This window comes from Sphaeramia orbicularis, chromosome 16, assembly GCF_902148855.1.
Source record: "Sphaeramia orbicularis chromosome 16, fSphaOr1.1, whole genome shotgun sequence".
Lineage (NCBI taxonomy): Eukaryota > Metazoa > Chordata > Actinopteri > Kurtiformes > Apogonidae > Sphaeramia > Sphaeramia orbicularis.
In genome coordinates this window covers 61,565,233-61,587,543 of record NC_043972.1, presented here as the reverse complement: position 1 = coordinate 61,587,543, position 22,311 = coordinate 61,565,233, and the positions used below count along the sequence as shown (strand labels likewise).

Genomic DNA, 22,311 nt, shown 5'->3' with positions numbered 1-22,311 from the left:
TATTATCTGTTGCATCATTTTGATACAAAATACATGTCAGTGTAAGTCCAAAATGTCCTAAATTCACAACAAAGCCCACATTGATTGGGATGGTAATGATGGTTTTTATGGTGTAATTCCAGCAGACTCAGGTTTGTGTCCTGTTTCATTCTGTCCATTTGTCCGTTTCCTTCTCACTCTTCTGTTTCCAAACTAAACAGTAAGGGTAAAAAGACCACACCTGACCTCAGAACAGTCGTCCACAAACCACTGGAGGACGATGACTGACGAGCATTGACACATTAACCCTTTCATGCACAGTGGTCACTCCAGTGGTCAGTCCAGTGGTCGGTTCTTCTCCAGCTGTTCTCTTGTATATTCATGGGTTTGGTTGTTTTAGTTCCAGATCAGCCAACACAGTGGACACTAATGCACCATCCCATAATAGTACACTGACATTCAGACCAGTACTGTAACTGTACTGTTCTAGATAAACCTGATCTGCACTGACAGGTTTGAGTGGAAATCAATTGCTAATTGTTATTAGACTGTAATTAACAGTTTTCTGGGAAAGAAAAAAAAAAAAGGTGTTTTTTTTTTTTTTTTTTTTTTTGCATCTCCTCCTGAGACCCAGTAATGCAGTTTGTCCTCTGTAGGGGACAAAAGTTTGACAGTTTAAATTAAAAAAATACTGTCCATTACAAAGGACATTCCATTGAAAAAATCAATCAATAAATAAAAATGAGTTTAAAAATGTATTTGAAAAAACTGTTACATTATGCAGTTTCCAATCAAGACAAATTTTTACTGTATAAAAGCTAAAACTGTCAACATCCTGGATCTCAGGAGGATTTTATCTCCGTGAAATGAGTAATAACTAGTAATAGAGTATGAGAAAATGTGAGAAGACATTAGCAATTTAGCAACTAGCGGCATTAAAAATGTTTTTATTTCATAATTTTCACACATTTTATCACTTTCTGATGATGATTTTTTAAATAAATGTTTCTTTGCTTCAAAACTTAAAAGCATGGTGTCCAGCTGAGTGGACATTTTTGTAACTCCACGAAAAATAGGTTCATTTAAAAAAAAAAAAGAAAAAAAAAAGTCAATTGCATTGTTTTTTTATGCCTAAACAGGAACAAAAACACTCAAGAAAAAAATATTGACTAAAGTTCTCATAATTCATGCATGAAAGGGTTAAATTCAACAGTTTCCAGGTTGTTCCATACAGCAGAAAAATTGTGGTTAAACATGGTCATAAATTTTTATAGGTTTTACATTTTTTATGGTCATAGTTTGGTTGAATTAAAATATTTGAACTATAGGTCTGCAGTACAGGGGGTCTGGAGTTTTTATGTACTTATTTATTTTTAGAATTTTAATTTTAAGAGAAGATAACAGGGAATTTCATTTTTACCTCCGCCAGGAGCTATTGTGATCACTTTGCTTTGTGTGTTTGTTTGTGTGTTTGTTTGTTTGTTTGTTTGTTTGTTTGTGTGTGTGTGTGTGTGTGTGTGTGTGGGGGGGGGGGGGTTGTTTGTTTGTTCATCTTTACTGTAAAACTCTTCCCCCCATCTTTCCCAGATCTTCCCCACAGATAGGCCTAGGCCCTGGGACCAACCCAGTCCATTTTGGTCCCAGTAGGACAAAGTTCAAGGTCACAGCAAGGTCACAACATCTACAGTTTTCCATCTGTCATCACTGAGACATTTTCCAAAATTCATCCAAAATTCCAAATGACTCCGATTCTCCTCCAGTTGGATCCACCTGTAGCTTAGAACCATCTCTTGTATGTGGAACTAAATTGTCCACATCCACTGTGGAATGTGGACTCTGTGGACATCTGCACACGGCTTTGTGAACCTCCCTGCAGCGGCAGCACAAGCCTCCGTTTCCCACAATGCACGTCGCGACAAAAAATTCCGAAGATGCCCTTAAGTTAAGCACCTTTAAGGAAATAATCATTTTAAAAAAAAGAAACAAAAAAAAGGCCTTTTTCACAGTATCCTCATATATCACATGGTGATCCTTGTATTGTGATTTGTATCGTACCAGCAGATTCTTGTCAACACACAGGCCGAGTCTTGAATACGTTTGTAGTCCTGGAAAGTCAACGCCATCCTTTCACCACTGATCTGTTTTATAAACTAGACCACAGATCTGTTTTACTCAAATACTTAGACGGACTAAAAACGTTCCTGTTCCTGTCCTTGCGTCCCTTCCCCGTCAGCTCGTCCCAGTGCTCTTTGAATAATGGAAGCCTCTGATGTCCACGTCTGTCCGTCTGTCCGTCTGCAGCGGTGAACCAGCAGCGACTCCATTAAAGAATGAAAAGCCAGGCTTCTTTTGTTGAACCCAGATCGGTCCATTATTAAAGAATCCCATTAAAACGACAGAAGGTGACTTTTTCTTTCAGTGTGTGATGACACATGGAAACAGGCTCCTGTCAGGTGGGGGGGGTGGGGGGGTCAGTCTGAGAGGAAAGGAGTGTTACTGATTGACTGAGCCCACACTGCAGTCCATGTCCGCTGTCAATCACCTGAGAAGCCTTTAATTCAGGGCTGTCAAACTCAGTTTCTTTCAGGTTCCACATTCAGCCCAGTCTGACCTCCAGTGGGCCGGACCAGTCAAATAATAGCAGAATAACCTATAAATAATGACAACTCCAAATTTTTTAGTGCAAAAAATAACATTAAATGATGAAACTATTTCTATCCAAAACAAAAAAGATGTGAATAACCTGAAAAAAACTGAAATTTCTGAAGAAAAACAAGTACAGTTTTATCAGTATTCTGCCTCAACTTCTGATTTGTCCATGTGCATTACAGATCAGATCTATAAAGACACAAAACAGGCAGAATAATGTTCAAATTACACTTATTTTTCTTCATATTTGTTCAGGTTATTGACATTTAATTGTTAAAGGAGATCAGAATTTAATATTCTTTGCAGTAAATTGGTGTTGCCATTATTTAGAGGCACAATATCATATTATTTTTCTCACATTAAACCAAGAACCAAGATTATTTCTAGGTTACTATGCTGTTATTTTTGAGAAGGATGCCCTTGGCTGTGAATATCTTCAGGGTAATTTTTGCATTTTGCACTTTGTAAATTCATCCTGTGGGTCAGACTGGACCCTTTGGTGGGCCGGTTTTAGCCCCCAGGACGCATGTTTGACACCTGTGACACAGAAAGGACATGTGGATGAGGCTCTCAAATGGATATACTAGTTCTAGTTCTATTTGTGTCAGACTTTCATTGAGAACAGAAATCTGCCAACATTGTATTTGGAATAAAACCGATGGGTGAACATTTAGTTAAATTCACTTCAATACTTTTTTGCCATTGTATAAAAAAATGAGTTAGTGATTCAAGCATTCTTCAAAAATTGTAAATTCATCCTCTTGGCCACATTAGAACCTTTGAAAGGCCGGCTTTGGCCCCCGGGACGCGTGTTTGACACCCCTGCTTTCATTGGTCTTTTTCTTGTGTCACTCACCTGAGGATCCTCCTTTCTTTGGTCTTTTTCTTGTGTCACTCACCTGAGGATCCTCCTTTCATTGGTCTTTTTCTTGTGTCACTCACCTGAGGATCCTCCTTTCTTTGGTCTTTTTCTTGTGTCACTCACCTGAGGATCCTCCTTTCTTTGGTCTTTTTCTTGTGTCACTCACCTGAGGATCCTCCTTTCATTGGTCTTTTCTTGTGTCACTCACCTGAGGATCCTCCTTTCTTTGGTCTTTTTCTTGTGTCACTCACCTGAGGATCCTCCTTTCATTGGTCTTTTTCTTGTGTCACTCACCTGAGGATCCTCCTTTCTTTGGTCTTTTTCTTGTGTCACTCACCTGAGGATCCTCCTTTCATTGGTCTTTTTCTTGTGTCACTCACCTGAGGATCCTCCTTTCTTTGGTCTTTTTCTTGTGTCACTCACCTGAGGATCCTCCTTTCTTTGGTCTTTTTCTTGTGTCACTCACCTGAGGATCCTCCTTTCATTGGTCTTTTTCTTGTGTCACTCACCTGAGGATCCTCCTTTCTTTGGTCTTTTTCTTGTGTCACTCACCTGAGGATCCTCCTTTCATTGGTCTTTTTCTTGTGTCACTCACCTGAGGATCCTCCTTTCATTGGTCTTTTTCTTGTGTCACTCACCTGAGGATCCTCCTTTCATTGGTCTTTTCTTGTGTCACTCACCTGAGGATCCTCCTTTCATTGGTCTTTTTCTTTTGTCACTCACCTGAGGATCCTCCTTTCATTGGTCTTTTCTTGTGTCACTCACCTGAGGATCCTCCTTTCATTGGTCTTTTTCTTTTGTCACTCACCTGAGGATCCTCCTTTCATTGGTCTTTTTCTTGTGTCACTCACCTGAGGATCCTCCTTTCATTGGTCTTTTTCTTGTGTCACTCACCTGAGGATCCTCCTTTCATTGGTCTTTTTTTTTTGTCACTCACCTGAGGATCCTCCTTTCATTGGTCTTTTTCTTTTGTCACTCACCTGAGGATCCTCCTTTCATTGGTCTTTTTCTTGTGTCACTCACCTGAGGATCCTCCTTTCATTGGTCTTTTTCTTTTGTCACTCACCTGAGGATCCTCCTTTCATTGGTCTTTTTCTTTTGTCACTCACCTGAGGATCCTCCTTCATTGGTCTTTTTCTTGTGTCACTCACCTGAGGATCCTCCTTTCATTGGTCTTTTTCTTGTGTCACTCACCTGAGGATCCTCCTTTCATTGGTCTTTTTCTTGTGTCACTCACCTGAGGATCCTCCTTTCATGGGTCTTTTTCTTGTGTCACTCACCTGAGGATCCTCCTTTCATTGGTCTTTTTCTTTTGTCACTCACCTGAGGATCCTCCTTTCATTGGTCTTTTTCTTGTGTCACTCACCTGAGGATCCTCCTTTCATTGGTCTTTTTCTTGTGTCACTCACCTGAGGATCCTCCTTTCATTGGTCTTTTTCTTTTGTCACTCACCTGAGGATCCTCCTTTCATTGGTCTTTTTCTTGTGTCACTCACCTGAGGATCCTCCTTTCATTGGTCTTTTTCTTGTGTCACTCACCTGAGGATCCTCCTTTCATTGGTCTTTTTCTTGTGTCACTCACCTGAGGATCCTCCTTTCATTGGTCTTTTTCTTGTGTCACTCACCTGAGGATCCTCCTTTCATTGGTCTTTTTCTTTTGTCACTCACCTGAGGATCCTCCTTTCATTGGTCTTTTTCTTTTGTCACTCACCTGAGGATCCTTCTTTCATTGGTCTTTTTCTTGTGTCACTCACCTGAGGATCCTCCTTTCATTGGTCTTTTTCTTGTGTCACTCACCTGAGGATCCTCCTTTCATTGGTCTTTTTCTTTTGTCACTCACCTGAGGATCCTCCTTTCATTGGTCTTTTTCTTGTGTCACTCACCTGAGGATCCTCCTTTCATTGGTCTTTTTCTTGTGTCACTCACCTGAGGATCCTCCTTTCATTGGTCTTTTTCTTGTGTCACTCACCTGAGGATCCTCCTTTCATTGGTCTTTTTCTTGTGTCACTCACCTGAGGATCCTCCTTTCATTGGTCTTTTTCTTGTGTCACTCACCTGAGGATCCTCCTTTCATGGTCTTTTTCTTGTGTCACTCACCTGAGGATCCTCCTTTCATTGGTCTTTTTCTTGTGTCACTCACCTGAGGATCCTCCTTTCATTGGTCTTTCTCTTGTGTCACTCACCTGAGGATCCTCCTTTCATTGGTCTTTTTCTTGTGTCACTCACCTGAGGATCCTCCTTTCATTGGTCTTTCTCTTGTGTCACTCACCTGAGGATCCTCCTTTCATTGGTCTTTTTCTTGTGTCACTCACCTGAGGATCCTCCTTTCATTGGTCTTTTCTTGTGTCACTCACCTGAGGATCCTTCTTTCATTGGTCTTTTTCTTGTGTCACTCACCTGAGGATCCTCCTTTCATTGGTCTTTTTCTTGTGTCACTCACCTGAGGATCCTCCTTTCATTGGTCTTTTTCTTGTGTCACTCACCTGAGGATCCTCCTTCATTGGTCTTTTCTTGTGTCACTCACCTGAGGATCCTCCTTTCATTGGTCTTTTTCTTGTGTCACTCACCTGAGGATCCTCCTTTCATTGGTCTTTTTCTTTTGTCACTCACCTGAGGATCCTCCTTTCATTGGTCTTTTTCTTGTGTCACTCACCTGAGGATCCTCCTTTCATTGGTCTTTTTCTTGTGTCACTCACCTGAGGATCCTCCTTTCTTTGGTCTTTTTCTTGTGTCACTCACCTGAGGATCCTCCTTTCATTGGTCTTTTTCTTGTGTCACTCACCTGAGGATCCTCCTTTCATTGGTCTTTCTCTTGTGTCACTCACCTGAGGATCCTCCTTTCATTGGTCTTTTTCTTGTGTCACTCACCTGAGGATCCTCCTTTCATTGGTCTTTCTCTTGTGTCACTCACCTGAGGATCCTCCTTTCATTGGTCTTTTTCTTGTGTCACTCACCTGAGGATCCTCCTTTCATTGGTCTTTTTCTTGTGTCACTCACCTGAGGATCCTCCTTTCATTGGTCTTTTTCTTGTGTCACTCACCTGAGGATCCTCCTTTCATTGGTCTTTTTCTTTTGTCACTCACCTGAGGATCCTCCTTTCATTGGTCTTTTTCTTGTGTCACTCACCTGAGGATCCTCCTTTCATTGGTCTTTTTCTTGTGTCACTCACCTGAGGATCCTTCTTTCATTGGTCTTTTTCTTGTGTCACTCACCTGAGGATCCTCCTTTCATTGGTCTTTTTCTTGTGTCACTCACCTGATGATCCTCCTTTCATTGGTCTTTTTCTTTTGTCACTCACCTGAGGATCCTCCTTTCATTGGTCTTTTTCTTGTGTCACTCACCTGAGGATCCTCCTTTCATTGGTCTTTTTCTTGTGTCACTCACCTGAGGATCCTCCTTTCATTGGTCTTTTTCTTGTGTCACTCACCTGAGGATCCTCCTTTCATTGGTCTTTTTCTTGTGTCACTCACCTGAGGATCCTCCTTTCATTGGTCTTTTTCTTGTGTCACTCACCTGAGGATCCTCCTTTCATTGGTCTTTCTCTTGTGTCACTCACCTGAGGATCCTCCTTTCATTGGTCTTTTTCTTGTGTCACTCACCTGAGGATCCTCCTTTCATTGGTCTTTTTCTTGTGTCACTCACCTGAGGATCCTCCTTTCATTGGTCTTTTTCTTGTGTCACTCACCTGAGGATCCTCCTTTCATTGGTCTTTTTCTTTTGTCACTCACCTGAGGATCCTCCTTTCATTGGTCTTTTTCTTGTGTCACTCACCTGAGGATCCTCCTTTCATTGGTCTTTTTCTTGTGTCACTCACCTGAGGATCCTTCTTTCATTGGTCTTTTTCTTGTGTCACTCACCTGAGGATCCTCCTTTCATTGGTCTTTTTCTTGTGTCACTCACCTGATGATCCTCCTTTCATTGGTCTTTTTCTTTTGTCACTCACCTGAGGATCCTCCTTTCATTGGTCTTTTTCTTGTGTCACTCACCTGAGGATCCTCCTTTCATTGGTCTTTTTCTTGTGTCACTCACCTGAGGATCCTCCTTTCATTGGTCTTTTTCTTGTGTCACTCACCTGAGGATCCTCCTTTCATTGGTCTTTTTCTTGTGTCACTCACCTGAGGATCCTCCTTTCATTGGTCTTTTTCTTGTGTCACTCACCTGAGGATCCTCCTTTCATTGGTCTTTTTCTTGTGTCCTCTTGTGTGCTGAGCCTGTGGCCTCATTTAACTTCATTAGTGCACATCTGACAGGACGCCCAGGGGACAAACACCTTCTGGGACTGCTACCATGTCTTCTACTCACCTTTCCCGCTGTCATCCATCTTGAACCCCCCCCCACATGTGTTCCTTTATTTCAGCTCCAGTCTTATTCTATCACTGTCTTACTTTTTTTGTTGTTTTTTTACCTTCTGACCTCCCCATTGTGTGCACACATTCCAGCTCAGCAGTATTGATAACAGTCTGGACAGACCACAGTGAAGGGCTGGCATCAGCTCCTTCACCCCCCCCCCCCCCCCCCCCACCACCCCCACCCCCCACTGTGCTTTCAAGGTCACCCAGCTGCTGCCAGTCTGCACCAGAGGCTGAGAACAGGAGGCTTTAAGCATCCACCGTTAACAGAAATAACAACTAATAAACATGTGACATAAGAAAAGAACATGACGGACAATGTCTCCAACGCTTCCATGTGTCCACCTGCATTAGACTGAAGACACAGTGTTTGACAGACAGGAACATGAAAAGGACTGGTGGGATGTATTCAGGTACTAGTTTATGTTCAGTTATAAAATATTGGATTATGAAATTAAAAGACCGTTGTGTTGAGGAAGTTAATTTACTCAGGGTGTGTTGTATGTTTGACTGTGATGGAGGGATGATGGATATTAAGAATCTGGATGCATTCTTGGAACTGGGTGAGGTTGTGGGGCCAAATCCCAAAAATGTCATCCAAGAAAAGCAGGTATAGGGTGGGTTTAAGTGGGCATTTGTCAAGGGTCTGTGGCTCCCATTGGCTCATGTACAGGTTAGCTTAGGATGGTGTGAACCTTTGACCCATGGCTGTCCCACTGGTTTGCAGGTAGTGCTGGTTGTTGAAAATGAAATGGTTATTATCCAGGCACAGCTGAATAAGTTGTAGTAATACCTCATCCGGTCTATGTGGATCTGGATATTTCACATATTATGTATGTGTTTTGTTTTGTTGTTTTGTTTTTTTTTTAATATGTATGTGATTTGTATTTTGTATTTAACTGAAAATAAACATTCATTCATTCATTCATTCATTTTGAAGTATCTGTAATCCTAATGTGGTTGTTACAGTCTCCAAACAATAAGAAAGTAAGTCTGCTCAAAGGGATAGGAGACCCCAACATACAGAAAGGACACCATAGACATTAAATGACTTTAAGGATTTTATTAATCAAATTAAACAAAATAACCCAATAAATCATCAATGAAGTCATTTAAGAAAACAACAAACTCAAAAGGCAATGCATATCAAAAATGAACTCAACGAATCAAAAGGACCTGGAGGTGCCAGCAAAAATAAATAAAATGGAGGGGGAAGGCAGGCCCCCCCCACTATAGGGATGTAGAAGCTGCCCCCACCCCCTAACAAAAAAGAACTTGTTCAACCAAATCTAAAATGAAAAGTTGGACCACCGGCCACCCCCAGGGCAAACTCAAAGAAATTAACTGAAGTAGTAACTAAAAGAAAGAGGGCTTCCTAGCCTAAGGCTTCTGCTGGGTCTGGAGGGGTTTGCTGCGTCTGGGTCTGCTGAGGTGTTCGTTCCACTGCTTTTGTAGCCGGCTGACAAGCTGATTCAGCTGATCATCGGTAGGTGTGTCACCTGATTGAAAGAGCCACAAACAGGGTTACACAGCACATGATGTCATAACCCCACGCAACAGTGATATGACTGTTAGAGTAAAGGCTGTCACTGTCGACTAGAAACAGGAATGTGGAACCCAGGACAGCCATGGGTCTGATCATTTCAGTGAAGTGCTACGTGTCCTTCACAGAACTGGGGTGTTGGAGGAACAGGGGGTCCAGGAAGTGGTCTGTATATTGGGAGATATGGTAGGTGGTGCTATTGCAATCCGAAACTATGTGTCGACCGGGGGAACCTCTATGGGGGTGGTCCAGGTTGAAGGTAATTTATAAATTTTCAAGAGAAGGTAAAAGTACTGGGGTCGTGGGTTATCGGGTCTGAAGAGAGTCTTTTTGTTTGGATGAAATAAGTTTTTTAGTGTAGAGTATTTGAATAATGTTCCTAAGTTTGACTTGAGACTGTGGTTGAATTGAATGTGGGAGGAGTTTGTAATAATTGGTGTTGTTTAATTGTCTTTGTGCCCTTATCTGATGGTTTGAGTATTATGTTGGGGTTATGGGTTAATTCAGTAAGGGCCCTGCATTCAACCTCCGATAGGTTTTCCAGAACATCTGCCGGAGCCCAGAATTTGTGCATGAAACGCTGTAATGTGGGGTTGATAGTGGTGTCATCCAGTTCCCAATTGGAGGGGTGTATGAAGTGGGCGGGTTCATGATCGGAATTAGGTTGGAAATGGTCGATGAGTTTAAGATGTCTATGGAAGAGGTGTAGGTCCCATTGAAGTTCCCCCCAGACTAATTTGTTGGGGCGTGGGATGAGGGAGCCCCCCCCAGGAGGCTGCGTTGTGGTGTGGATGGTGTAAAAAGAGTTCCCAAGTTGAGGATATTGGATGACAAATTCCAGCCCAGGTCTGGGTCCGGTTGTTTGTGTGTGAGCGGGTTAGTTTTGGGGTTTAGTGTAAATTTGACTGTTTGACCCCGTTTTGGAAGATGTGTTTAGTGGTTTTGGGTGTCCAATGTATGTTGTCCTTCTCTGTTATGAAGGTGCCATGTGGGATTTTGAATAGGATGGGGAAGTGGGTTGCCATGGTGTTATTGACTAGTTAAAGGTTATCCCGTTGTGTTTGTGTGAGTTGTTGTGAGTAGTTGATGATGGGGAAGTAGGTTTCTGCATTGGGGAAGGTTGTCTTAGCCATACGGAAGACAGTTTTTAATTCTTTTAGGGTGGTCTGCCTGGGGTCCTGGTCCTTGTTATTTATCCCTATCAAGAAAATTACAGTCTTAACCTCTGGGTTCAGGCGAGTCTTCTCCAGGACCTTCACGAAGTGCGAGCAGTTAGCACCGGGGTAACTGTCGAGTTGGATTTGTGGGTATTTATGTGGTGGAATGCGATTAATGTTGGAGTCCCCTAACACCAGGACTGGTTTTTAAGGTTTGAAAGACCAGTCCTGGATTTTACGGTTTGGTCTTGCAATGTGGTAGGTGGGTTGGAACAGGTTAGGGTTAGCCACTGGGTGGGGAGTGGTCTTGTGGGTGAGTGAAGTTATGGATGGGGGGGGCAAGGATGGGATAAGGTCTCTGGATCTGGAGTGCAGGTGGGGGATGGAGATACTTGCTTGGATGATTTCTGGCTCATCTTGGGGGGAAGGGGAGGTGGTAAAATTTCAAGAGGAGAAATTGTGGTTGGATGGGATATAGGAAGGGTGGGGGGGGGGTGGGGGGTGTTGATCTGAATTATTCATTTCCCGAATGGAGAGAGGAGAAGGAATGCGATTCATGCTTCAACTCAAACAAAACAGAATGCAAAACACAGCAAAACATGACAAATAAGTGGCAACATGCAAATCAAAAACATAAGCCATGCACAGCAAAGAAACACAAAGAAACCAAAGGAAAAAAACACAAAGAAACACAAAGAAACACCAAGAAAAAAAACACAAGGAAAAACAAGGAAACACAAAGAAACACAAAGAAACCAAAGGAAAAAAACACAAGGAAAAACAAGGAAACACAAAGAAACACAAAGAAACACCAAGAAAAAAAACACAAGGAAACACAAGGAAACACAAAGAAAAAAAAACACAAAGAAACACACAGAAACCCGGTGGAGCCACTGTTTGAACTGGACCAACTCACTGACATGCAAAGCAAATAATAAAATAATAAAGTAATCACAGCAAAAATATTGATACGGCAAACAATAAAGCAAAAATAAAGCATGCAAAACTTAACCAAACTCACCCAATGAGGAATCCGATCTACTCAAAGGAAGCAAAACCAGCGTTAATAGTCCAATTTTCCTACAAGTATAGATGGAGAGTATTCAAATGGATTTGTCTGAGCGCACCTAAACACACCACTCAGGTGCCCAGGGTGGCCCCGGACAGGGCTCCCGTCTTCAGTTTTGGAGCTGGTACCCAGCGGTGGCGCTGGACTCCACTGGAGGCAGATCTGATGAACCAGATGGGACAAAGCTGGACAAAACAACGGGTCCTTTCTGGGAGCGGCGGTCCTGGTCGTGGACCACAACCTGGAATTCTGGTTCCTGCCGGGGGAGACACATGCTTGTGGGCAGCCGGGGGGGGGCAGATGGAAGGGATCAGCAGCTGTCCATGCTGCAGCTCAGGATCTAAAGTGAAGCGTCATTTGGGTCAGCTTAGGCCCAGGGCCCAAATTACAAGACGGAGCTACGAGCGACTTACCCTGAGCCAGACGTCCCGAACCCACGGCTCAAGCCCAACTGGATCCCCCAGGAACACAGGCTTGCTCCGAACAAAGAAAACTCTGGCCAGTTAACAAATGTTTCAGTCGCCGCACCTGAACCAAGTCCTCTGAGCGCACACAGACCGCCCACTACTTATAGGCTCTGCCCCACACCCACTCACACCCACATGCCACACATCTACCAACCGTTCATACACCCACACATTTGTCCTCCTGAGGGCCTTCCTGAGCGTAGACACAGGTGTCACTCACACAAACCACTTCTACTGGATGCGGACGCTCTCAAACCTGTTCTGTCTTTTGAACTGACACATCAGTATGTGTTCAGTGTTTGGGTTTGGGCCCAGGGCCTGGTGTGGTCTAGGCTGAATCCTACAGATCTACGGGGACAGTCTGGACAACACCAACACTAACGGGTTCTTACATGATATCAGCTCCACTGAAGCTCCTACTGAGTCAGATGTTCTTCTAGAGACTGTTCAGGACAGTTGGACTGTTTTCTGCATTTTTTCAGACTCATCTGATCTTCAACAACAGGAAAGAATTCAAATCAAACAAACCCCTAAACAGTCCCTTTGGTCCATCTGAGCTAAACTGTCCCCATATTTATATAAATGTGTTCCAAACACAAGTGCGTGATGAGTGAAATGACACAAAGAGAAACACAAGGAAACGCAAGGAAAAACAAGGAAACACAAAGAAACAGAGACAAACACAAAGAAGAAGAAAAAAAAAACATAAGGAAACACAAAGAAGCACAAAGAAAAAAAAAACACAAGGAAACACAAAGAGACCCGGTGGAGCCACTGTTTGAACTGGACCAACTCACTGATGTTTATTTCTTCATCTTCTGGACATATTCACACCACACATCCATCCCATAATAACTCCTATTATCACAGGCTTTCCCATGTGACATAAACGTCCCACTGGGTCAGGACCTGGAACCTCTGACGCTGACGGTGGATGTTGTTGATGTGTGTTCAGGTCTTCGTTAGTGGGCCGGATGTGTCCTCAGGATCTGGTCCAGTTTGGTGTTGAGGGTGGTCATGTCCGGCACCCGGAAACTGATATCATTGTTCTGGTAGATGCTGGTGCTTTTTTCACATCTGTCTCCATAGTAACCGTCAGGACAGTCACATAGGTATTCACTAGAGTACAGCAGCCGCCTGCACTTGCCTCCGTTCCGACAGGTGTCACGTGAGGAACAAACCGACAGTGTTCTGGACATGTAGACCTTCACCTTGTACTGATAACCATCGAGGGTGCACTCCACCTGGTTGAACTGAGGCGGCGGCGACATCACTGGATCATAATAATAGAAATAATGCAAAATTTTGGCAAATTTTGACAACCTTCTTTGATCTGTGTCCCCTGTAATGTACCTCCCCTCAACGACACAGTTCTTGGACTTCGATTTAAGGTCCGAACACTGGGTACCAGCAAAACATCTCTGAAGGGCAGACTCAACTTCCTGTTGGTATGGGTTCGGGTCCTTCTTGATGTATCCCACCGCCACCACCAGGTCCCCCACAGTTACAACCCACATATAGACCTGTTTGTAGTTATCTTCATAGTACTTATCGTACACCACCACTGCCCACTTGTACCAGAAGTATTTCTCATCCAGAGTCTTTCGGACCGCGTCAGCGATGTCCTGTTTTCGGTCTGTGGTGAATCTGGTGCTGACCACCTCTACGTCTTTAAGCATGTACTGCTGATAGTTGTCCAGACAGAACTGCAAAGAATTGTTCTGAGCTTTCAAGACATCCTTGAACATGCGGTTATGTTCGTCCTGTTTACCTAATGCGCTGAATCCGATGAGTTTCCAGTAGAGCTGGTTGAGGACCATGCCCTTCCACAGCAGACTGCTCAGGTACAGGTTAAAGCGGCCGATCTCTTTGATGCTGCACTTAAACTTGTCCCTCAAAAGGCTGTTGATGTTCCTGCTCAGAGATGTGCCGCTGATCGTAAGGAGATGGTAGATGCTGGCCACGCTGCCCTCAGTCCCTGAGTTCTCATAGAATTTGGCAAAGATCTCCGCCAGCCTCAGCTTGTCCTCTTCACTCGTCAACACCCTGAGGTTCTGGTGAAACTCATCTAACTTCCTCCAGGCGTTCAGGATGCGAATCTCATCTGGAGAGTAGACGCTGACGAAGTTGAACCACTCCACGTCTGTGGCCAGGTCGGATATCTGGAAGGCCAGAGAGTCCAGCCTCCGGTTGACCTCGCTGAAGCTGTTCCTCAGTCGGTCAAGGTCGCTTTCCTGAGGGATGAAGGCCAAAACCACGCTGATAAATGAGCCGACCAGACTTCCGATACCGGGCGCCAAATTAGCAAAGTTGGCCAGGCCCTTGAACACCGTACTCAGCTTTTTGTCATCGATTTCCTTCGTCACCTGTGTGACCGTGGTCAGGAAGTCTAAGCCCAGCCGGAACCCACTCTGGATCTGCTCTTTGGTGGTTCCATCCAGCGCTCTTTTGAGCCTGCGAAGGGCTGAGAGGTCAGCGGGTGAAGGGTCATGTGACTGAGCAGCCGAGGTCGTCCAGTAAACAAAGAGGATGAGTGAGAACCACAGCACGATGGAGGACGTCCGAGGGAACGCCATGACTGAAACACAGAGAAACAACATTTAAGACACAAGTGGACCATAGACTGAAGGGTCAACATTTAAGACACAAGTGGACCCAAGTCTGAAGGGTCAACATTTAAGACACAAGGGGACACAAGACTGAAGGGTCAACATTTAAGACACAAGTGGACCCAAGACTGAAGGGTCAACATTTAAGACACAAGTGGACACAATTCTGGAGGGTCAACATTTAAGACACAAGTGGACCCAAGTCTGAAGGGTCAACATTTAAGACACAAGGGGACACAAGTCTGAAGGGTCAACATTTAAGACACAAGTGGACACAATTCTGGAGGGTCAACATTTAAGACACAAGTGGACCCAAGTCTGGAGGGTCAACATTTAAGACACAAGTGGACCCAAGTCTGAAGGGTCAACATTTAAGACATGAGTGGACCCAAGACTGAAGTGGACCCAAGTCTGAAGGGTCAACATTTAAGACAGAAGTGGACCCAGGTTTGAAGGGTCAAAATTTAAGACAGAAGTGGACCCAAGTCTGAAGGGTCAACATTTAAGACACAAGCGGACCCAAGTCTGGAGGGTCAACATTTCAGACACGAGTGGACCCAAGTCTGAAGTGGACCCAAGTCTGAAGGGTCAACATTTAAGACACAAGTGGACCCAAGACTGGAAGGTCAACATTTAAGACACAAGTGGACCCAAGTCTGGAGGGTCAACATTTAAGACACAAGTGGACCCAAGTCTGAAGGGTCAACATTTAAGACACGAGTGGACCCAAGACTGAAGTGGACCCAAGTCTGAAGGGTCAACATTTAAGACACAAGTGGACCCAAGACTGGAAGGTCAACATTTAAGACACAAGTGGACCCAAGTCTGGAGGGTCAACATTTAAGACACAAGTGGACCTAAGTCTGAAGTGGACCCAAGTCTGAAGGGTCAACATTTAAGACACAAGTGGACCCAAGTCTGAAGGGTCAACATTTAAGACAGAAGTGGATCCAAGTCTGGAGGGTCAAAATTTAAGACTGAAGTGGACCCAAGTCTGAAGGGTCAACATTTAAGACTGAAGTGGACCCAAGTCTGAAGGGTCAACATTTAAGACTGAAGTGGACCCAAGTCTGAAGGGTCAACATTTAAGACACAAGTGGGCCCAAGTCTGAAGGGTCAACATTTAAGACAGAAGTGGACCCAAGTCTGAAGGGTCAACATTTAAGACTGAAGTGGACCCAAGTCTGAAGGGTCAATATTTAAGAAAGAAGTGGACACAAGTCTGGCGGGTCAACATTTAAGACAGAAGTGGACACAAGTCTGGAGGGTCAACATTTAAGACAGAAGTGGGCCCAATTCTGGAGGGTCAACATTTAAGACACAAGTGGACCCAAGTCTGAAGGGTCAACATTAAAGACAGAAGTGGACCCAATCTTAAGGGTCAACATTTAAGACAGAAGTGGACCCAAGTCTGAAGGGTCAACATTTAAGACAGAAGTGGACCCAGGTGTGAAGGGTCAAAATTTAAGACAGAAGTGGACCCAAGTCTGAAGGGTCAACATTTAAGACACAAGCGGACCCAAGTCTGGAGGGTCAACATTTCAGACACGAGTGGACCCAAGTCTGAAGTGGACCCAAGTCTGAAGGGTCAACATTTAAGACACAAGTGGACCCAAGTCTGGAGGGTAAAAATTTAAGACACAAGTGGACCCAAGTCTGGAGGGTCAAAATTTTAGACACGAGTGGACCCAAGTCTGAAGGGTATACATTTAAGACTGAAGTGGACCCAAGTCTGGAGGGTCAACATTTAAGACACAAGGGGACACAAGTCTGGAGGGTCAACATTTAAGACACAAGTGGACCCAAGTCTGAAGAGTCAACATTAAAGACACGAGTGGACCCAAGACTGAAGTGGACCCAAGTCTGAAGGGTAAACATTTAAGACACAAGTGGACCAAAGACTGGAAGGTCAACATTTAAGACACAAGTGGACCCAAGTCTGGAGGGTCAACATTTAAGACACAAGTGGACCTAAGTCTGAAGTGGACCCAAGTCTGAAGGGTCAACATTTAAGACACAAGTGGACCCAAGTCTGAAGGGTCAACATTTAAGACAGAAGTGGACCCAAGTCTGGAGGGTCAAAATTTAAGACTGAAGTGGACCCAAGTCTGAAGGGTCAACATTTAAGACTGAAGTGGACCCAAGTCTGAAGGGTCAACATTTAAGACTGAAGTGGACCCAAGTCTGAAGGGTCAACATTTAAGACAAAATTGGACCCAAGTCTGAAGGGTCAACATTTAAGACAGAAGTGGACCCAAGTCTGAAGGGTCAACATTTAAGACACAAGTGAACCCAAGTCTGGAGGGTCAACATTTAAGACACAAGTGGAACCAAGTCGGAAGGGTCAACATTTAAGACAGAAGTGGACCCAAGTCTGAAGGGTCAACATTTAAGACTGAAGTGGACCCAAGTCTGAAGGGTCAACATTTAACACAGAAGTGGACCCAAGTCAAAAGGGTCAACATTTAAGACACAAGTGGACCCAAGTCTGAAGGGTCAACATTTAAGACAGAAGTGGACCAACGTCTGAAGGGTCAACATTTAAGACTGAAGTGGACTCAAGTCTGAATGGTCAACATTTAAGACAGAAGTGGACCCAAGTCTGAAGGGTAAACATTTAAGACACAAGTGGGCCCAAGTCTGAAGGGTCAACATTTAAGACACAAGTGGACCCAAGTCTGAAGGGTCAACATTTAAGACTGAAGTGGACCCAAGTCTGGAGGGTCAACATTTAAGACACAAGGGGACACAAGTCTGGAGGGTCAACATTTAAGACACAAGTGGACCCAAGTCTGAAGGGTCAACATTTAAGACATGAGTGGACCCAAGACTGAAGTGGACCCAAGTCTGAAGGGTCAACATTTAAGACACAAGTGGACACAATTCTGGAGGGTCAACATTTAAGACACAAGTGGACCCAAGTCTGAAGGGTCAACATTTAAGACATGAGTGGACCCAAGACTGAAGTGGACCCAAGTCTGAAGGGTCAACATTTAAGACACAAGTGGACACAATTCTGGAGGGTCAACATTTAAGACACAAGGGGACACAAGTCTGGAGGGTCAACATTTAAGACACAAGGGGACACAAGTCTGGAGGGTCAACATTTAAGACACAAGTGGACCCAAGTCTGAAGGGTCAACATTTAAGACACAAGTGGACACAATTCTGGAGGGTCAACATTTAAGACACAAGGGGACACAAGTCTGGAGGGTCAACATTTAAGACACAAGTGGACCCAAGTCTGAAGGGTCAACATTTAAGACACAAGTGGACACAATTCTGGAGGGTCAACATTTAAGACACAAGGGGACACAAGTCTGGAGGGTCAACATTTAAGACACAAGTGGACCCAAGTCTGAAGGGTCAACATTTAAGACACGAGTGGACCCAAGACTGAAGTGGACCCAAGTCTGAAGGGTCAACATTAAAGACACAAGTGGACCCAAGACTGGAAGGTCAACATTTAAGACACAAGTGGACCCAAGTCTGGAGGGTCAACATTTAAGACACAAGTGGACCTAAGTCTGAAGTGGACCCAAGTCTGAAGGGTCAACATTTAAGACACAAGTGGACCCAAGTCTGAAGGGTCAACATTTAAGACAGAAGTGGACCCAAGTCTGGAGGGTCAAAATTTAAGACTGAAGTGGACCCAAGTCTGAAGGGTCAACATTTAAGACTGAAGTGGACCCAAGTCTGAAGGGTCAACATTTAAGACTGAAGTGGACCCAAGTCTGAAGGGTCAACATTTAAGACAAAATTGGACCCAAGTCTGGAGGGTCAACATTTAAGACACAAGTGGAACCAAGTCTGAAGGGTCAACATTTAACACAGAAGTGGACCCAAGTCTGAAGGGTCAACATTTAAGACACAAGTGGACCCAAGTCTGAAGGGTCAACATTTAAGACACAAGTGGACCCAAGTCTGAAGGGTCAACATTTAAGACAGAAGTGGACCCAAGTCTGAGGGGTCAACATTTAAGACTGAAGTGGACCCAAGTCTGAGGGATCAACGTTTAAGACACAAGTGGACCCAAGTCTGAAGGGTCAACATTTAAGACACAAGTGGACCCAAGTCTGAAGGGTAAACATTTAAGACAGAAGTGGACCCAAGTCTGAGGGATCAACATTTAAGACACAAGTGGACCCAAGTCTGAAGGGTCAACATTTAAGACTGAAGTGGACCCAAGTCTGAAGGGTCAACATTTAAGACAGAAGTGGACCCAAGTCTGAAGGGTCAACATTTAAGACACAAGTGGACCCAAGTCTGAAGGGTCAACATTTAAGACACAAGTGGACCCAAGTCTGAAGGGTCAACATTTAAGACACAAATGGACCGTAGACTGAAGGGTCAACATTTAAGACAGAAGTGGACCCAAGTCTGAAGGGTCAACATTAAAGACAGAAGTGGACCCAAGTCTGAAGGGTCAACATTTAAGACACAAGTGGACCCAAGTCTGAAGGGTAAACATTTAAGACTGAAGTGGACCCAAGTCTGAGGGGTCAACATTTAAGACACAAGTGGACCCAAGTCTGAAGGGTCAACATTTAAGACACAAGGGGACACAAGTCTGGAGGGTTAACATTTAAGACACAAGTGGACCCAAGTCTGAAGGGTCAACATTTAAGACACAAGTGGACACAATTCTGGAGGGTCAACATTTAAGACACAAGGGGACACAAGTCTGGAGGGTCAACATTTAAGACACAAGTGGACCCAAGTCTGAAGGGTCAACATTTAAGACACAAGTGGACACAATTCTGGAGGGTCAACATTTAAGACACAAGGGGACACAAGTCTGGAGGGTCAACATTTAAGACACAAGTGGACCCAAGTCTGAAGGGTCAACATTTAAGACACGAGTGGACCCAAGACTGAAGTGGACCCAAGTCTGAAGGGTCAACATTTAAGACACAAGTGGACCCAAGACTGGAAGGTCAACATTTAAGACACAAGTGGACCCAAGTCTGGAGGGTCAACATTTAAGACACAAGTGGACCTAAGTCTGAAGTGGACCCAAGTCTGAAGGGTCAACATTTAAGACACAAGTGGACCCAAGACTGGAAGGTCAACATTTAAGACAGAAGTGGACCCAAGTCTGGAGGGTCAAAATTTAAGACTGAAGTGGACCCAAGTCTGAAGGGTCAACATTTAAGACTGAAGTGGACCCAAGTCTGAAGGGTCAACATTTAAGACTGAAGTGGACCCAAGTCTGAAGGGTCAACATTTAAGACAAAATTGGACCCAAGTCTGAAGGGTCAACATTTAAGACAGAAGTGGACCCAAGTCTGAAGGGTCAACATTTAAGACACAATTGGACCCAAGTCTGAAGGGTCAACATTTAAGACACAAGTGGACCCAAGTCTGAGGGGTCAACATTTAAGACACAAGTGGACCCAAGTCTGAAGGGTCAACATTTAAGACAAGAGTGGACCCAAGTCTGGAGGGTCAACATTTAAGACACAAGTGGAACCAAGTCGGAAGGGTCAACATTTAAGACTGAAGTGGACCCAAGTCTGAAGGGTCAACATTTAAGACAGAAGTGGACCCAAGTCTGAAGGGTCAACATTTAACACAGAAGTGGACCCAAGTCTGAAGGGTCAACATTTAAGACACAAGTGGACCCAAGTCTGAAGGGTCAACATTTAAGACACAAGTGGACCCAAGTCTGAAGGGTCAACATTTAAGACAGAAGTGGACCCAAGTCTGAGGGGTCAACATTTAAGACTGAAGTGGACCCAAGTCTGAGGGATCAACGTTTAAGACACAAGTGGACCCAAGTCTGAAGGGTCAAAATTTAAGACACAAGTGGACCCAAGTCTGAAGGGTAAACATTTAAGACAGAAGTGGACCCAAGTCTGAGGGATCAACATTTAAGACACAAGTGGACCCAAGTCTGAAGGGTCAACATTTAAGACTGAAGTGGACCCAAGTCTGAAGGGTCAACATTTAAGACAGAAGTGGACCCAAGTCTGAAGGGTCAACATTTAAGACACAAGTGGACCCAAGTCTGAAGGGTCAACATTTAAGACACAAGTGGACCCAAGTCTGAAGGGTCAACATTTAAGACACAAATGGACCGTAGACTGAAGGGTCAACATTTAAGACAGAAGTGGACCCAAGTCTGAAGGGTCAACATTAAAGACAGAAGTGGACCCAAGTCTGAAGGGTCAACATTTAAGACACAAGTGGACCCAAGTCTGAAGGGTAAACATTTAAGACTGAAGTGGACCCAAGTCTGAGGGGTCAACATTTAAGACACAAGTGGACCCAAGTCTGAAGGGTCAACATTTAAGACTGAAGTGGACCCAAGTCTGGAGGGTCAACATTTAAGACTGAAGTGGACCCAAGTCTGAAGGGTCAACATTTAAGACACAAGTGGACCCAAGTCTGAAGGGTCAACATTTAAGACAGAAGTGGACCCAAGTCTGAAGGGTCAACATTTAAGACTGAAGTGGACCCAAGTCTGGAGGGTCAACATTTAAGACTGAAGTGGACCCAAGTCTGAAGGGTCAACATTTAAGACACAAGTGGACCCAAGTCTGAAGGGTCAACATTTAAGACACAAGTGGACCCAAGTCTGAAGGGTCAACATTTAAGACACAAGTGGACACATTTCTGGAGGGTCAACATTTAAGACACAAGGGGACACAAGTCTGGAGGGTCAACATTTAAGACAGAAGTGGACCCAAGTCTGAAGGGTCAACATTTAAGACACAAGTGGACACAATTCTGGAGGGTCAACATTTAAGACACAAGGGGACACAAGTCTGGAGGGTCAACATTTAAGACACAAGTGGACCCAAGTCTGAAGGGTCAACATTTAAGACACGAGTGGACCCAAGACTGAAGTGGACCCAAGTCTGAAGGGTCAACATTTAAGACACAAGTGGACCCAAGACTGGAAGGTCAACATTTAAGACACAAGTGGACCCAAGTCTGGAGGGTCAACATTTAAGACACAAGTGGACCTAAGTCTGAAGTGGACCCAAGTCTGAAGGGTCAACATTTAAGACACAAGTGGACCCAAGTCTGAAGGGTCAACATTTAAGACAGAAGTGGACCCAAGTCTGGAGGGTCAAAATTTAAGACTGAAGTGGACCCAAGTCTGAAGGGTCAACATTTAAGACTGAAGTGGACCCAAGTCTGAAGGGTCAACATTTAAGACTGAAGTGGACCCAAGTCTGAAGGGTCAACATTTAAGACAAAATTGGACCCAAGTCTGAAGGGTAGACATTTAAGACAGAAGTGGACCCAAGTCTGAAGGGTCAACATTTAAGACACAAGTGGACCCAAGTCTGAGGGGTCAACATTTAAGACACAAGTGGACCCAAGTCTGAAGGGTCAACATTTAAGACACAAGTGGACCCAAGTCTGGAGGGTCAACATTTAAGACACAAGTGGACCCAAGTCTGAAGGGTCAACATTTAAGACACAGAAGTGGACCCAAATCTGAAGGGTCAACATTTAAGACACAAGTGGACCGTAGACTGAAGGGTCAACATTTAAGACAGAAGTGGACCCAAGTCTGAAGGGTCAACATTAAAGACAGAAGTGGACCCAAGTCTGAAGGGTCAACATTTAAGACACAAGTGGACCCAAGTCTGAAGGGTAAACATTTAAGACTG

The 22,311-nt window shown here is 44.2% G+C and overlaps 1 protein-coding gene and 1 long non-coding RNA gene across 2 annotated transcripts; both read right to left on the bottom strand.

The window, feature by feature from the left end:
* Positions 1-8,934: 8,934 nt before the first annotated feature.
* LOC115435976 (uncharacterized) lies at positions 8,935-12,591 on the bottom strand. Its single transcript, XR_003937760.1, has 3 exons — positions 11,666-12,591; positions 11,560-11,576; positions 8,935-9,337 (listed from the first exon to the last, which is right to left on the bottom strand). It is a non-coding gene; the product is annotated as an uncharacterized LOC115435976 (long non-coding RNA).
* Positions 12,592-12,864: 273 nt separating this feature from the next.
* Positions 12,865-14,652, bottom strand: LOC115436019 (uncharacterized). The gene has a single exon (XM_030158706.1). The coding sequence runs from the start codon at positions 14,648-14,650 to the stop codon at positions 13,037-13,039; it is 1,614 nt and encodes a 537-aa protein (XP_030014566.1). The 5' UTR covers positions 14,651-14,652; the 3' UTR covers positions 12,865-13,036.
* Between the last annotated feature and the right edge of the window lie 7,659 nt (positions 14,653-22,311).

What these genes read in the sequence shown, in the direction of transcription:
- LOC115436019 (XM_030158706.1), bottom strand. Translation starts at nt 14,650, where the DNA reads ATGGCGTTCCCTCGGACGTCCTCCATCGTGCTGTGGTTCTCACTCATC.